The sequence below is a fragment of the Poecile atricapillus genome, chromosome 6 (genome assembly GCF_030490865.1).
Source record: "Poecile atricapillus isolate bPoeAtr1 chromosome 6, bPoeAtr1.hap1, whole genome shotgun sequence".
NCBI lineage: Eukaryota > Metazoa > Chordata > Aves > Passeriformes > Paridae > Poecile > Poecile atricapillus.
This window is the reverse complement of record NC_081254.1, coordinates 34,971,898-34,984,832: the sequence shown is the minus strand read 5'-3', so window position 1 is coordinate 34,984,832 and position 12,935 is coordinate 34,971,898. Positions and strand designations below refer to the sequence as shown.

At 42.0% G+C, this 12,935-nt stretch overlaps 1 protein-coding gene across 1 annotated transcript; it reads left to right on the top strand.

The window, feature by feature from the left end:
• The first annotated feature begins 919 nt into the window (after positions 1 to 919).
• Positions 920 to 12,725, top strand: OAT (ornithine aminotransferase). The gene is made up of 10 exons (XM_058842023.1): positions 920 to 1,074; positions 4,190 to 4,416; positions 4,917 to 5,141; positions 5,267 to 5,362; positions 6,984 to 7,111; positions 8,394 to 8,516; positions 9,161 to 9,289; positions 9,953 to 10,066; positions 10,832 to 10,976; positions 11,858 to 12,725. Exons 2-10 carry the CDS (start codon positions 4,218 to 4,220, stop codon positions 12,016 to 12,018), a joined length of 1,320 nt encoding a protein of 439 aa, XP_058698006.1. The 5' UTR covers positions 920 to 1,074; positions 4,190 to 4,217; the 3' UTR covers positions 12,019 to 12,725.
• Positions 12,726 to 12,935: the final 210 nt, after the last annotated feature.

The following is a 12,935-nucleotide window of genomic DNA, read 5'->3' as shown; positions in this document are numbered from 1 at the left end:
GTCGGGGTTGTGCTGGCTCGTTCCAACCTGTCCCTGCTCACCTGCTGGTCCCAGCTCCAAGCTCCTGCTCCGAGCACACCGGGCCCTCCTGGAGCTCACTCCCCGCCATTCCCTCCCTCTCCCCCAAGGCAGCAGAGCCTGAAGTTCGGGGTTCCATCAAGGCCCTTCCATGTGGAGAAGGGCAGGGCTTGGGTACGCGGAATGGACCGTGACAGACTGGGGAGGAGATTGGTGCGTGTGGGCAAAAACACCCGGCACAGGAATTCCGTGAAAAACCCCTTAGCAACCTCAGTGAACCCCTGGCTGTTATTTCGAATTATTTTATTTTAGCCATATGTTAAAAGATCGGGAAAAAGCTCATGCACATCTTTTGGGAAGAGAAAAGTCAGGGCTGAGCACACACAGAGCACCTATACATCCTTGGGGATCCTGCAGTCGCCAGCGGGGTTACCACCACCATCCCACACACTTCCCATTCCCAGAAATGTTTTCCCAAGCCCTCTCATTTTTTGTCAGTGCTCGCCCTTTTCTACAGTGACTTCCTCGAGGGCCCAAGTGCGGATGAGCGGTGACAGCGGCGGGAGGCGCTGGGGCGGAGGGGCTCCTCCCGCCAGGCTGTGTGTGGGGTTCTGCGGTTACAAAGATTGCTCCCAAGGCTAATTCGGCAGACGGGAGACGAGCCCGCAGTCTGAGGGACGGGGATACCGGTGTGAGGGCCGGGGGAAGGCGGTGAGGGAAGGGGGCCGGAGCCGCCGCTCCGAGGGCCGGGGGGATGCGGCGGGCGGGGCCCGCGGGTACCGCCCCTGAGGGCCGCGGTGGGCGGGGCCCCGGCTCGCGGGCGCCCGCCAATGGGGAGCCCCTTCGCCAAGGGGAAGTGCCGAAGAACGGGGGCGGTGGCTGCCAATCAGCTCCGACAGCCAATCGTCAGGCGTGATTTTGGTGACGTCAGCCGGGAGGGGGCGGGGCGAGGAGCTGTTACGGTGGCCCGCGGCCGCATCCGCCTCTCATCCGCGGACTCCGGCACCGGCAGCACCTCCGGCACCTGCGGCCGCTCCGCACCTCCAGCAGCACCAGGTACGGCCCGTCCGGCCCTCGGGGGCCATTCCTGCCCCTCTCCGGGCCACCGTGCCGCGGTTCTGTCCCGCCGCAGCCGGCCCCGTCGGCAAGGCCCCGGGAGCGCTGTCGCTGTGCGGGGAGCGGGGGAAGTGACAGCCCGTCCCTTCCTCTGTGCCTGTGTCAGCCCCGCCAGGCGATGCCACATCCTTGCCTCTGCAGTGTCTTTGACCGTGGCCTTGGCGGGGAGATGGCGAGCTGGATCTGGCATTTCACCGCTGGGTTTACTGCTTTTCCTATTTTTTTTTTTTTTAATTTTTTTATTTTTTTTGTTTGTTTGTTTTGCTGGAGAAAAGAAGGCTTAGAGGGGACCTTGTCCCTTTCTACAACTCCCTGAAAGGGGACTGTAGCCAGGCAGGGATCGGGCTCTTCTCCCAGGTAACAAGTGACAGGATGAGAGGAAACAGGCTCAAGCTGTGCCAGAAGAGGAAATACCAGGAGGAAATTCTTCACAGAAAGGGTGATTAGACATTGGAAGGAGCTGCCCAGGAAGGTTTGGAGTCCCCATCCCTGGAGGTGTCCAAGGAAGGCCGGGATGTGGCACTCAGGGCTCTGGGCTGGGGACAAGGTGGGCATCGGGCACAGGCTGGACTCGGTGATCTCAGAGGTCTTTTCCAGCCTCGGTGATTCTGTGATTCTGCAATTCTTGTCTGCCAGCCTAGGTCCTGAGCTGTTCCTGCTGGTCTGCACAGGTAGCTTGGCATGTCCACACTGATGTCCCCCCCTGTTTGTCCCCTTGAGCCTTCACCCATTTGATTCAGCTGGTGGAGGCTGCCGTGTGGCAGCGATTCTTCTCTGCTCTATCAACATGAACCTGAGTGTTTTCATGCACTTGACAATATCCCCCATTTACCTTGGGGTGTTTTTCACTGTCAGGTACATACAGCCATTCAATTTACCTGTGCAGTCTGCAGGCTGCTGTCTGGATAATCTTGCTCAACAGCTGAGTGAGCTGTTCAAGTGTTTTACAGCTGTGTTTTGAGTGGTTTTTCTGTTCTGATGCAAGACCTCTTCCAGTTGGTGTAATTCCCTGGCTTCTGATTCCCATACTGCCTGCTACAGTGCATGATCATATTTCTCACAGTTGGTAATGAGCTTGATTTTATTTCATTTTGTTTGCTTGGGTTTTTTTCCTTATTTATTATTCCTCCTCTTTCCTGATATTTCTGTTCATCTTGTTTTGATGATCATCAACCCCAAATTTTCCCCTTCCTCTTAACTCCAGATTCATCTGTAATTCTCAGCTTTATTCAGCTTTTCTCCATGTAATCTTCCACACCTTGGCTAAAATGATGTGGCCTCACTAGTTTTCAGGGCAATTCCCTTTATGGAGGAAAAAGCCCTTTTAAAAATCTGATGAATATTTTCCAATATGCAAGAAGTAAAACAACAGCCTCAAACTGGGGATCTGTGATCCTTCTTGCAGGGAGGTACCTCTGATATAGAGCAGATAAACATTTAACTTCTTTGTACCTTTCAATTCAGGAATGTCTGGAAAATCTCCAAAATACAGCAACTTGTGATAGAATTAGCTGCTCTACCATGGAGGTGTGCCAGGGGCCAGGATGTCACAGGCCAATTACATTTTAGGGGTTGAGCAGGTTGAAATTTTGAGTCATCAATTTTTTTTCTCACACAGAGAAGTATTTGTCTTTTTTGTTTGCAAAATCCTTGAGTAACAATCTTGAAAAGTATTAACACAAAGGGCTAATCTTTAACAGCTGGAAACATGCCCAGAGTTGTGCAGTATTCATCTCTTGCTGGAATGGAGAATACTGACTCTTCCTAAACACTTAGATTTTGGTAGATGGAGAAAAAAGGTTTGGCTTTGGTTAGAAGAGAGGAGCAGCAAAGTAATACCTGAGGAGTCTGCTGAAAGAAATGCCTCTCTGTTCAAGGCAACACATTCAGGGTGTGGATTTTTTCCAAAATAAATTAGGGATAAATCCATGACTTAATACTTCTGTCTTCTGCAAACAGCCTGAAATAATAGCACCCTTGTGTAAGCCATCATTGAATCTTCCTGTTGGTATTTAATAAATGTATTTTTGGTAGGTTTTGCAGGCTGCTTCTGTTAGGTGGTGCAGCAGTGTCCAGGCTGCTCTGCTCTTCACTTTGCTGGGGAGTGTGCTACAGGGAGGCTGCATTTGATAAGCAGAGCACTTGTTGTGATCTGTGATCCTCCTCTGGGGATTAAACTTTTTGCCAGTTTTGCAAGTATGATGTTCTGTGAGACCAGAAACCTGAGCTTTGGGAACTCTTGGCTCTCTGCTGTTCCCTGCTGTGGGAAGAGCTTCCTGAAACATCTTTTCAAGTGCCAACTCACTCCCTCTTCTCTGGGAAGTTTCTTTATATCCACTGAGGTGCAGGCATGGAGAAGAAATCAAAGTGCATTTGTCTCACTAAATCCTACCCTCAGGTTATCCCTAGATAGTGACATTACAAGGTTTTGTATTCAGGGGAGATTGCTGGGAAAATAGAGTGCTCTAATGATCATTAATATCTGACATATTCTTACTTTCCATCTATATTTTGATCACAGAATGGTTTGGGTTGGAAGGGACTTTAAAGCTCATCCAGTGGCACTGCCTGCCATGAACAGGGACACCTTCCACTATCCCATCCTGGCCTTGGACACTTCCAGGGATAGCCAATATCATGGAAGTTTGTAACATGATTTGTCTGATGACAATCCGGTAGAAAATGGGCATTTCAATGGAACAAGAAATTTGATGAGCTTAACTTTCTTACTGTAGTTTTCTATTAGTAAATCAGAATTTAAGGCACAGTGAAAAAGGAACACTTATAGGAAGAATGATGTAACTAGTTCACAGACTTGCTGAGTCACACAGTTTAGTTTTCTTTCTGTTTCTGTAAGTGTAGAGAGTAGAATCAAATCACTTGTTTGATGTTAATCCCACATTAATTTATACTTCATATAAGCTTTCTTGGCTGAATTGCAAAATAGTTGAGGAACCTGTAATCTTGGCAGTAAACCCACTTCAATCATGTCAGACATTTCTTCTGAAGTGTTCTTTGTGCTAATTATTAACTTGCTTTATTTTTTTCCCTCCAGATCTGTATCAGAACTCCTGAAGTCCATCATGCTTTCCAAGCTAACCCGCTCCCAGAGCCTTGCTGTTCTCTGCCGAGGCCTTCATTCCTCACTGAGCTCTGCTACCTCAGTTGCTCCTAAAAAAACCATTCAGGGGCCTCTCTCGTCTGATTTAATCTTTGAACGTGAGGCAAAATACGGTGCCCACAACTATCACCCTCTGCCTGTTGCTCTGGAAAGAGGAAAAGGTATTTTGTTTAGGTTTTTCCTGGAGGTTGTAAGTGGGGCGTGTCTGTGTAGGGTGAATAAGATCATGGTAGAATGATTTTGATCTGATTGATTTCTCAATCTTTGTTGGGTTGTTTTTTATGTGGGTGGGATTGAGATAACTGATGAAAAAAAGTCAGCTAATGGTTGATTAGAGAGGTGGATCATTATGCATAAGGCCACCTGGAAAAATTGTGGTGCCTCTAAAATTATTTAAAGTATTGATAATTTCCAGAATAACTCAGCAGGAAACTTTTCAAGCAACTTAGTTTCTTCATTTCTTCTGTTACCTTGTGTGGAGAGGTTTAATATTAATGTGAACACGAAAGGGTGCACTGGAACCCTCTCTAAGTCCTTGTGGGCTATTCACATATTATCACTTAATTTAAATTTACTCTGGCCTTTAATTATGTTTGAGGATTCTTTTTTTGTCTCGTGTCTTCTTTTATTTTGTGTACTGATCACAGGTTTGTTTTCCCAGGTGTTTATGTGTGGGATGTTGAAGGCAGAAAATATTTTGACTTTCTGAGTGCTTACAGTGCTGTCAACCAAGGCCATTGTCACCCAAAGATCGTGGATGCTCTGAAAGCCCAGTCTGAAAAACTGACCCTGACATCCAGGGCATTTTATAATGATGTCCTTGGGGAATATGAGGAGCTTGTCACCAAAATGTTCAATTATAACAAAGTCCTTCCAATGAACACAGGTAAAGAAATACTGTGTTTCCATTTTGTTCTTGTCCCTGAGATTCGAAGGTTGTGTAACATTTTCTGCTGCACTGATGGCCTGTTTCATGTGTAAGATTGATAATGGTGCTCTTTTATGTTTTAGGAGTGGAAGCTGGAGAAACTGCCTGTAAACTGGCTCGGAAATGGGCCTACACTGTGAAAGGAATTCCAAAATACAAAGCTAAAATCATTTTTGCAGGTATGTAAAGTGTGTGTTATGAGTTGAAGACTTGAGGATCTGGACACTGGGTTACTGGGAGGCAGCCTGAAGTCACAGGGAAAGAACATCCATGCTCTTTTAATCACTTAAAATGCAGTGCTTTTTATTCCTGACTTGTTCCTACATAACTCTTTTGTGGATTAACTCCTCAAACTGGTGTCACTTCTCTCATAGATTACACAGTAGAGTTAAGCTGCCCTCTTGGCTTCACCTACCAGGGCTTTTGTCCTGCATTCTCCAGGCTTTCCAGAAGTTGGCATTAACCCAGTAAAGCCGTACTGGAGCACTGATCATGTAATTAAAGTAAAAGCAACATTGCTAAAGTAAATAATGAACCTTGATTCTCTGTTGGGATATTTCTTTCCTTTACCTCCCTGCCCTGCTTGGCTCTGTAACAAGGAGAAGTTACCAGGCCCTGAAGAGACTTCTCTTTTTTTTTAAACAAAAACATTTAAAAAAAAATATAAAATTAAAAAAATTATTATATTTAGTATTCTTTGGTTACAGATAAAGCAATTTTGTCAATACTAGTTTTGTTTAATGGTTCTGTATTTTAGAAAACCTTCCAGAATAAAGTTTACTATTTAAATACTGACTTTTTTTTGGTAGGTATTTTGTAATGATACTATTTTTAACTTTTGGTATATATAGTAGCTATGAATGTCATTAGGCAGCATTTATGAATTGCTGTGCATACTTGAATTTTGCTTTATGGCTTCTGGAAATTAATAGAGATTTTTTGTTTGCTTTTTTCATTTCTTCTGGGAATTCTTTCGACAAATATTTATCATTTTTTCTCTTCTCTATACATTTAATTTTGCTTTTCAGACAACTTTTAGTAAGTTTTTTCTCATTTTGATAAAGGGGATGTGCTCCCCATTTTGGCAGAAAAAAAGCTTTTTTGCATAACTAAGAAATGACCTTGGACATAATTTTAAAGAACTTAGCACAGACTCTGATTGTGAGCTGTGAAAGCACTGAACCCTTAGTCTTATTAGCACCTTATTATTGATTAGTGAGAGTCTCTTGTTTTAACTGAATATTAAAATGAGGATATGGTTATTTTGGTAATGGACATGTTGGCTCCTGGACATTTTAACTGATGTTTCTAAACAAAATAGTGCAAATCATAATATTTTTAGATATGTAAAGAGGTTCTTCTGGAACTTTGAAATTCACAGATTTATATTTTCTGATTTGGGCTTATCGACAGCTTTATTTTTAGGACTTAAATTATTAATGGTGTTTCTTTTCCCCCTACATTTTATTGGTAATAATTGCATTAAAGCTGAACATTATCAATAAAAAGATGTTATTTGAGTTATTTTCAATTTTCCAGACTATTAATGAGACTTAAGGAAATTATTTTGTACACTTGTCAGGTCTTAGAGTATAATTTTCTTTTGGTTTTTGATATGTGCTTTTGATACAGCAACAGACTGTATTTATAGCATCAATACAAAATGCTGACAATTAGGAGGATGCTAATATCTTGTTAGATAACCCTTAAAATACATCACCAAGTGGAAAGTGTGATGTCCTTTATAATGTTCTGGCTTTTGGTCAGTTTTGTAACAATTTCTCCCCCTTTTTTTTCCAGCTGGCAACTTCTGGGGCAGGACAATGTCAGCCATCTCCAGTTCTACTGACCCATCCAGCTATGATGGCTTTGGACCCTTCATGCCAGGATTTGAAGTGATCCCATACAATGATCTACCAGCTCTTGAGGTATTTGACAATTTCTTGTTCTCTTGTATGAAATAATTTTATAATATTTTGCTCTTTGGTAAATAGCAAGGAAAATCAGAAGTTTATATTTTGAAACATGTGCTTTGACATTAAGATATTTGTAAGTAGATGTAGATAAGGAATGTGTTTGTTATAATTGCATATAGAAAATGTGTGTAAATTCTGCTTTGGTTTTGATTTTTGGTTTTGCTTTAGGATATGAAAGGTAAACTACATGATCTGTTTAATTTCCCAGCCACCAGGTCTAGTGGAAATATCCCTGGCCATGGCAAGAAGTGGGATGGGATGAGCTTTAAGGTCCCTTCCCACCCAAACCATCCTGTGATTCTAAGACTAGAATTCACTGCAGTTGCAAATATTTATTTTCAATTTCACAGCATCCTTAAAACCATGCCAGGCTGCTGTTTCACTTTCACAAGCTCCTGAAATGCTAGTGATTCCCAGTATTTCCCTGTTTTATCTGAGATTAATCCTGTCAACCTGTTGGGGAGGGCTGACCTTGATTGGGTACCATTTCTGTGGGTAAAAATCTCTGTACCTGTTGGGCCTGCAAGTGATTGGGCTTTGGAGATTGAGGGATTATAGGACAGAGCTGCTTTTCTCCTTGGAGCTGGGTTAGGGGACACAAAGGTCTCTCAGTGGGTTGTAGCTGCAGTGTGGAAAAGCTTGTTCAGGTTTGAACCTTCATCAGGCTGCCCATGGTGAAAGGCCTGCAAGTTTTAATGCCTTCATTAGAGCTGAATTCATGTGGGGCAATGCTGAGAAAAGCTGTAGTAAATTCCTGCTGGGAATCACTAGATCTCCTGTGCCTCATGGATTTCTAAACCTTTTTGAACTTCATAGTGCAGGAATGTACCTGTGGACTTTGCTTTAAGGTAAAATTGTTCTGGAGGGGCTCCGTGCTTTTTCTGTTTAAGGGAAGAGTTGAGCAATTGTTTGTAGTGTATGAACTAATATGAAACTGAGGATATTTCTGAGGTGATTTCTGGACTGATCTGATAAACTGCTTGTCTGGGTTTGCAGTTTGCAAGGTTTGTACCTTCCCAAGCAAGCACAGCAGCTGATTTTACCTTGCCAGCAGTGACAAAGCATTGGAACTGCAGTGGCACTCAGAGAGAGCTGCCTGGCAGGAATGCTGCTCTCATCCTTTGGGGAAGAACACCAGGGCTAGAATCAGGTTCTGCTACGTGTATTTTCTGTATTTGACCTGAGTAAAAGCTTTCTCTTTTTGTCTCTCCTCTCCCTGTGCCCAACATTGCAGCGGGCCCTGCAAGACCCCAACGTGGCAGCTTTCATGGTGGAACCGATTCAAGGGGAAGCAGGTGTGATTGTTCCTGACAAAGGCTATCTCACAGGAGTGAGGGACCTCTGCACAAAACACAATGTGAGAATTCACTGTAACATTCAACACTACACACTGTGTTTACTGGTGTAACTTGTAAGCTCAGCCTTCTATGTAAGGCCTAGAACTTTATATGCTATTTAATAATTCCCTTTTCTTTCAGTGGAATAATGCAGGGATACCTCTTGTGTTTCCTGGTAATGCCTCACTAAAAAGCACTTCTTAGCAGTGCACATTTTTCACTATTTCTTACTATTGTCACTGACTCAAGTTTCTAATTACTATTCTTCAACTGGATTTACTTTAAATTAATTTAACTTCTAATTTCTTTTCCGTATTGTAAGTTTCCAGTTACCATGGCTATCCAGGACCTTTGTTGCTGATGTGCATAACTGCTACCAAGAACTAGTAACAATAATGGGTCACAGAATGAAACACTGAGGGAAATGGTTATCAGGGATCTCTGATTTAAAAATCAGTGCTCTCTGTTCCAATAGAATTCAGATTCCTAATTTGTAAGTGCTACTCATAATTCTTTTCATATCTTCAAAGGAAGACATTGACATATTATTAATAAAGATGTCTCCATTATTGCTGTGATACCTCAAAAGAAAATTGTGTTGTTGGAATTGGGTTAGGAAGGAAAGTAATTCCCTGTTCTGTTTGGATCTTTTTTCTCTTTAAAGGTTCTCTTTATTGCTGATGAAATACAGACTGGTTTAGCCAGAACAGGGAAAATGTTGGCTGTTGACCATGAAAATGTGAGACCTGATATAATTCTTCTTGGAAAGGCCCTTTCTGGTGGCTTATACCCTGTGAGTACCAAAGAAATACCAGTGATTTAAAGTAATGTCAAAGTACTCAAACATTTGTTGAATAATGTTGGGTTTTTTTCCTTAGTCATCAACACTGAAAATCTGCCAGTTGGAAGAACAATAAATCTGATGTTTGTTGTACTTGGAAATTATTGTTTGCAAGACTAACTATGATTTATGACCAGACAGTCCAACTTGAGAGAGACATAATAAAATAATGAAATACCTAATACTACCTTTATAGCTGAACAACTGATATTATTTCATTTGTCTGGCTTGCCTGCATGGCTGATTTTATCCTCTTGGATTGACTTAAATTCCTGCTGTTTAGGCTGGAAATTACAATGCCTTGAACTATTTTGGCCAACTGACAGGATTTCTGAGTTAAACCAAATATTGAAGCTTAAACTCTTGAAATAATATTCAGTTTGGAGAAATTCCCCTCAGCTGGGATTGAAAGTTGTGTTACTACTCTAGCTAAGTGTATTTAAGGGATTAATTATGGGATTGTCAGATCTGCTATTCTGTACACAGTGCTGGGAATGTAAATGTAATTTATCACCATAGGCTGAAAATTTCCTGAGCTCTGAGAGGAAAGTTTGCTTCAGAGATATTAAAGCTTGCTGTTTCAATTATGTGAATTTTCTGCCCCTCCCATTTTAGGTCTCAGCAGTGCTGTGTGATGATGAAGTTATGCTGACCATCAAACCTGGTGAACATGGATCCACATATGGAGGAAATCCATTAGCTTGCCGTGTGGCAATGGCAGCACTGGAGGTTTGTGTAGAGAGATCTGGAATCTAAATTAAAAAGGGTCTCATGATCTTTGCTTAAATAAATTATATTATTTTTCATGCTATGAGCAGAAATCTAGCTTTAAATAAAATTGGAAATTTGGTGGTGGTTATCTGTAGATCTTAAAACAAATTTTAGATTTTTTTATTGGAAATGCGTCCCGCTTTGTGTTCTTATGATCTTAATGTCTTAAACATCAAAATAAGATTTATCTAGGGGAAGTTTCAAAGCAATTATGTAGATTTGGTCAAATACCTTCACTAATTTCATGATAACAGTTTGAAATTGGCTTATTTTACTATATCAGCAGAAACTGCTGCTCTGTGAGCTTGAGAGCAAGTATGGATCTCAAGCAGAAACTACAACGTCCTGTCCAGAAGGTGCAATTCAATTATTTTGTGATTGCTTAATTGACTCCAGTGAGGCAGGTCACACAAAAAACCTCATCACTACCCAGTACTCAGACTTGGACAGATTAAGAGCCTTTAGAGGTTTACTGTTTACTTGCAAATAACAGCAAACAAAGAGCAGTTAATTCAGAATAAAATTTCAAAGACACCGTTGTTTCTTGTAGACATGAAAGATTGAAGGCTCAATACCAACCTGCTGGGACTTGCAGCCTGTGCAGGGACACTGTGGCTGCAACAGCTTTTGTGTCTCAGCAGGTTCAGTGTCATTATCCATCCTTCCTCATGTACATAAAAATGCAGTGCCCTTCAGCTGATTGTAGATCTGACTTCTCTTTAGGTAATTGAAGAGGAAAATCTGGCAAAAAATGCAGAAATAATGGGTAATCTGCTAAGAAGTGAGCTCATGAAGACTCCATCTAATATTGTAACTGCTGTAAGAGGAAAAGGCCTCTTAAATGCAATCGTAATCCGGGAAACCAAAGGTGAGGAAATAAAATCAACTGCACAAACACAGCATGGGGAAGTATTTTTCAACTTAGATTGTAGGTAGGGGATGGCATGTAGACATGTTTGTGTTCAGAACATGGCTATAGCACTGTAGTACCCACTGAAAATTGATTTAAGTTACTGTGTGCCATTAAAAATAGGGTTTTTTAACTAAGAAAAGCCAAACAATTGTTTTTAAATTATTTGAACTCTTATGATTTGATAATGTTCCAACCTGATGGTGAATCTGCACCCCAACAAACACCTTTACCTTTCCTCTTTGGAAAAAACTGTCCACATCTGGAACACCAGTTCCTGTCAGATTATGGGAGCATTGGCTGGGATTATTGTTTTCAGAAAAGTTGGAAGAGTACAATGAATACAGGAGGTTACCAAGAAGAAAGTTAATGATGGAGAAAAAGTTTCTAGGGAGTAACACCTTGAATTATATCAGAAATCTGAATATCAATGTATTTGATCAAGGGATAAAGTGCTGCAGGAAGGTGGTGTCATTTTCCACGATGATGTGCTGAAATCCAGGTTACATAACCATAACCTTGTCTAAGTCCTGTCCATGTGTCCTTACCTCCTCTTCACATGGTTCAGCTTTTAAGATTTATTTTGAAGTCTGAGTGCCAGACAAGCACTGAGCTGTGAAGGAGCAGAACTCTGTGTGCTGAGGCAAAGGGCAGCTCTGGAGCAGCGTCACTGCAGATTCCGGAGAGCTGCTCTGAGTGACCTCTCCCTTTGTGACCACCCTGCATCACCTCTCTGCCAGCTGGCAAACAGCACCACGTGCTGCAGGTGTGACACCTCTTCTGCGGTGCTGGGCACATCCTCAATGTGCTGTTGATGTTCTGCCTCCCTCCCTTTGCAGACTACGACGCCTGGAAGGTGTGTCTGCGGCTCCGCGATAACGGGCTCCTGGCCAAGCCCACGCACGGCGACATCATCCGCCTGGCCCCGCCACTCGTCATCAAGGAGGATGAAATCAGAGAATCCATTGAAATCATTCACAAGACCATCCTGTCTTTCTGAAAACATGGCTCTTGCAGTCTGCCTGCTGACTGGTTCAAGGGGGTGTGTTGAAATGTGTGTGATGAAGGCCTGCTCTTGAAGCAAGCATCTCTCATTCCTTTTATCTAAGAGGACTTGACTATTCAAACATAGATGTATCTTTAAGTTATAATGGCTCTGTAGAAAATACAGAATGATTTTGAAGACTTTCCAGCCTTGCAATACTTGGAAATAAAATTCTGTATGTACTGATCATCTAAGTTGGAATATTTGAAGGGAGATATGTATCAATTGTAAGTCTTGGCCAAAGTTTAAAGTATGATTTATATATATATATATATATATTTTAGGTTGCCTTGCACTCTCATATCACTCTCCAAAATATTGCATTTGGCAACTTTTGCCTCTCAGCAAGACGTCTGTAGGATGGAAGCACTTATCATTGTGGGTGAATTTGTGTTTTTCACGTGCAGCTTGAAAAAAAATTCTAATGCTGAAGGTTTGACAAACTGGGTGTTATGCTGGTGAACTCGAGAAGCATCGAGCTGTGTTCTGTGTATACAATATTTTGATTGTATGACAAGAGATGCTGTTTTCAAGCCTGGTCTCAGTGTTTGGCTTTACAATCTTGTAAAATAGATCTGAACATTTAGATCTGTTTTTACTGTTATAAAACTTTCTATCATCTGGGTGTTTATATTAAAACATGTTTTGCATTGAAAAAAATACATTGATGTGCAATGAAAATACTCTGAGTCTTCAAAAAGAGCAAACCTCATAGCAACTTGGAAGTTTTTAATTTCTCTTAGCTGGTTTTAGCTGAACTAAACCCTGATTAATCACGCAGCGCAAAATGTTCCCCTTGCTGAGCACAGGGGTTAAATACAGTCACATTCTCCCACTGTGAAGCGGTAAATAATTCTTTGGGATTTGGAAGG